General features: G+C 27.9%; 1 protein-coding gene across 1 annotated transcript; it reads left to right on the top strand.

Moving 5' to 3' along the window:
* The first annotated feature begins 1,656 nt into the window (after positions 1 to 1,656).
* Positions 1,657 to 3,069, top strand: LOC127129292 (uncharacterized). The gene is made up of 2 exons (XM_051058521.1): positions 1,657 to 1,808; positions 2,504 to 3,069. Exons 1-2 carry the CDS (start codon positions 1,750 to 1,752, stop codon positions 2,859 to 2,861), a joined length of 417 nt encoding a protein of 138 aa, XP_050914478.1. The 5' UTR covers positions 1,657 to 1,749; the 3' UTR covers positions 2,862 to 3,069.
* The last annotated feature ends 1,032 nt before the right edge of the window (positions 3,070 to 4,101 follow it).

Genomic DNA, 4,101 nt, shown 5'->3' with positions numbered 1-4,101 from the left:
AAAGAATAATAATAAATAAATAAAGTAAAAATGATAGTTATAAATTGTGGGATTAAGGAGTGTAGATTTTTTTTGTTGACCCATATAATTAACAAAAAACGGTATGAAAATAGACAGGGGTCACTGTTCCATCCACTTATGTAGGCCCTAATGTTCCGATTTGAAGAAATGAGTTTTTTCTCGATTATAAAAATATTAGTATTAACAATATTTTTTTTTATAAAAATATTTATATTAACAATCCATTATATTTCCATTTATAAAAATATTTATATCAACAATAAAAAAATCGTTCATAAAAATAATTATAGCAATAATTTTTTTTTTCTGTTTATAAAAATATTTGTTACAAAAACATATTTTTATTCATGTTTTTAAAAATAATTGTATCAACCAATACTTTTTCAGTTTATAAAAGTATTTGTAACAAACAATACACTTTTCTCGTTTATAAAAAAATTACTGTATCAATGTTATATATAACATAATTTTTTATCCAAAATAAATAAATTAGATTATACTATTTGAATATATTTTTAGATTATACTATTTGAATATATTTTTATAAACAGGTAAAGTGTATTGTTTGTTAAATATATAATAAACATATATATAATAAACTCTCTTGAACAATAATCTTTTAGATAAATAAAATTTTGTAAATTATTATTGATATTGAAAATGTTTTTCTTGTTTTTTTGTTATCGAATAAAATTTTATTTTTGTAACGTGTGGAATTTAATTTACAGTACAACCAAAAGTCATAAGATAATTTAATTTCCAATTCAATAATAGTAATTTAATTCAATAATAAAATGTCATAAAATATCATAAAGTGTGATTTGTCTCATATAATGTTGTGAACGTTTAGGTTTTCAAAGCTAATACCATAGTTAATATTTTTTTAATTATAATTTATTGAATAATTATTGTCTATTTAAATTTAAAATTGATAGATGGTTTTAAAATTATTGTCTCACAATAATGTCGTGAGCGTTTCAATTTTCAAATATTGTATATTTATTGAATACTTATATTTCAATAATATAACGTCAATCCTTTACGACACAAATACAACCCTAATAAGTTATTAATGACATCATAAAGTGGAATAGGGAAATTAGAAATATAAGACTGAAAGACAGTAATCTAGAGAATATTTAAACTTACATTGTTTTCATTGATGGAGTAGAAAATTCGTAGAACCAACATTCTATCAACACACATGAGTATAAATTTAGAGGCACGACAACAAAGAAAAAGAGGGTCAAACTGATGTGCTCAAATTACCTTTTGATTGCCTATAAAATGATTTGAAACTCTGTAGTTCTCCATATAGAAATTACTAAATAATTTTGAAATCATTACAACATATCCATATTTCTTAAGTTTATAGCTTATATGAAAAAAAAATTAACATTATAGCTTGTAGATATAACTTTTTTTTTTTTTTACAATAAACACTTATGTGATAAAACTCCAAATAAATTATTAATCTAAATAGGGTCTAATATACATTTTCAATGATAATTTTATTCATTCTTTTGTGCCACCAAATAATTGATTTGTTATATTTACCTAAATATTAGCAATAATAATAAAATTATAAATACCTAATCCATCACTTAACAACAGTTTAACACCTCTGTAAAAGTAAATAAATCTACTTTTCTTCTGTTCCACATTTACAAAACCCTCTGATCTTCTGTGGCAAGCTCTCTCTGAAAAATCTTGAATCATCAACCAACAATGTCAACTGAAGTGAAACGCTCTGATCTTCATTCTCACTCCAAAAACACTTCTCTTCGGTACGTTCTTCAATTCCAAATTGTCATTAAATTTATCTCGTTGTTTTGTTTCTAATGCCTGATCAAAGATTAACAATGTGATTGATTTAGAATTTGAGTTTCTCTGTACGTTTTTGTGTAATTCAAGAATTATATCAATGCACTTATGTTTATGTATGTATGAATAATCGTTATTTAAAATTGGAACTTTGGTCCGGTTGCATACATGTGTTGATTTTGAGGTTTGATTTGAATCTTGATATGAAGTTGTGGCTTTTAGGGTAGGTTAATTAAAATCTTAATCACATCGATTAGTTAGCTTTTAAAAAGTGATTAATCTCACATGGATTAATTAGGTTAAATTATTAGGGTTTCTTTTCTTCAGGAACTTGATGATCAAAACCTAAAAAATTGTGCATTTTACTTCTTAATCAATAGTAGTGTAATATTGCTTCTTCTTTTGGTGCCTTGTTTTGATTATTGGAACAGCGAATATACATACACTCATATCAAAAGTTTTAAATAATGCTCGCAACTATTGTGATTTTGATCGTAGCGGTGTGAATACAATTTGGTATTTATCATAAAAACTGTGAATGACAGTGTCTGTATATCATTTAGGTTTTCTGCAATTTCTCATGTGTTTTCTGCACTTTTCTGTTATTTATATCTTTTGTGGATCCACTTGCTATGTATGTGACTCGTGTTATTTTCAGAACTAGCAAAATGCAGAATATGCCAAGTGAAAGCAAACCATTGAAAGGCTCAAAGAAAAAGGCTTCAGTTTCTTTTGCTCAAAATCAAGATGGAAAGAAAAAGTTGAAGGAAAACAAATGCAAATCAAGCACAAAATCTAACATGTGTTATTGTTCACCAACAACTCATGAAGGTTCATTCAGATGTAGACTCCACCGAATCAGTGCAGCAAAGAAACCAGCAACTGAGAAGAAAACCAATGTGAGGTGTTCCAAGTTTGGACATGGAATAGTTGCATTTAAGCCTCAACTGTCAAGGTTTGGGAGAGTTGGATCACATGATAGCTTAATCCAACTTTCTAGGTTGGGATCTACTTAAGAAATTAGCTTATTTGGATTTCCATCATGTTGAGACTTTGTTTTTGGGTTGATCTCAAACATGGAAAATTGGAAATAGTTAATGCTGGTAGCTTTAATAGGTTCTGCATATAATTTTAACTTTTTACCCTTTCTGTGTAAAGGGGTGGTTTGAATTGAACTTGTGCTAAAACTTACTGTAAAGTCTATGCACTTTCTCTTTTATTTGGATGGTGGAAGTTTACATCTATTTTTATTTGTTCTTTTGACTTTTAGTATCAAGTGCTGATGAGTAATTAAGAGTCACTTTCAATGACTAATCAATTTTTTATTTTTAATATTCTCTCCTAATAAATGGAATTACTTCAGAAAAATATGCTTCTACAAACACATTTTTAAGCTTCATCAAAGAGTTCCCTCTCAGGAGCAATTCTTCTTGGGAAGATAACTTCCACTTAACCATGCTTTCTTTAGAGTGAAAAAAGACATTATCCAAGAGAACAACAAGAATATTTTTGGGAAGTTTCTTCCCACCATTCAACTTCTTCACTCTTTTTATAGCTGGTTGAGCACCAAAACACTTTCATCTATAATGTCATACAAAGAATCATTAACATTATCTTTAACATTTAACTACATAGTGGGTTTATACGATTTTCATTTGGGCCACAAAGTCTTTACTATCAAGCCTAATAATTGCTTAAAGTCAATACCGCACAAACCAAGACCTTAGAGGGCCAATGAGGGTTTCCAAACTATTTTGAAGAGGGCCAATGAGGATTTCTAAATGCGGTATAATACGCCAAATCAAGACCTTAGAGACAATCTTAAAGAGAACATTACATAGACTAATGGATCTAACATCACCAAGACATTGAGGTTCTTCAGTTTTGGGGATAGAAATATAAAGTTATTTTGAGATTTGCTTAAATACAATACTTAGTAGATTATGATCTTAAAGAGTAGGATCATGATGAACAACAAGATTATTAGCTATCACATATTCTCGTCAATTTTGAGTGGAACGCAAAGCAAAGTTAAAATTATTCTTGATAACAATTGTTTGCCATTGAGACATGGTGAAACTAAAAATTTCTAGTTGGATTCTTGGAATGTAATACCTTTATCTCAGAATGTCAATATCTCTCAAATTTTTAGCACTTGCTGAAATCAAAAGTCAATACTTTTTGGCGTACACTCTATACAATTCCTCTTGAGATCTCAAATGCATATTCAACTTTGCTTTAACAGTTTCAAAAGTT

The sequence above is a fragment of the Lathyrus oleraceus genome, chromosome 3, assembly GCF_024323335.1.
Source record: "Lathyrus oleraceus cultivar Zhongwan6 chromosome 3, CAAS_Psat_ZW6_1.0, whole genome shotgun sequence".
In the NCBI taxonomy this organism is placed as follows: Eukaryota; Viridiplantae; Streptophyta; class Magnoliopsida; order Fabales; family Fabaceae; genus Lathyrus; species Lathyrus oleraceus.
Note: the sequence above shows the minus strand (reverse complement) of the source record. Positions and strands in the feature narration are given on the sequence as shown.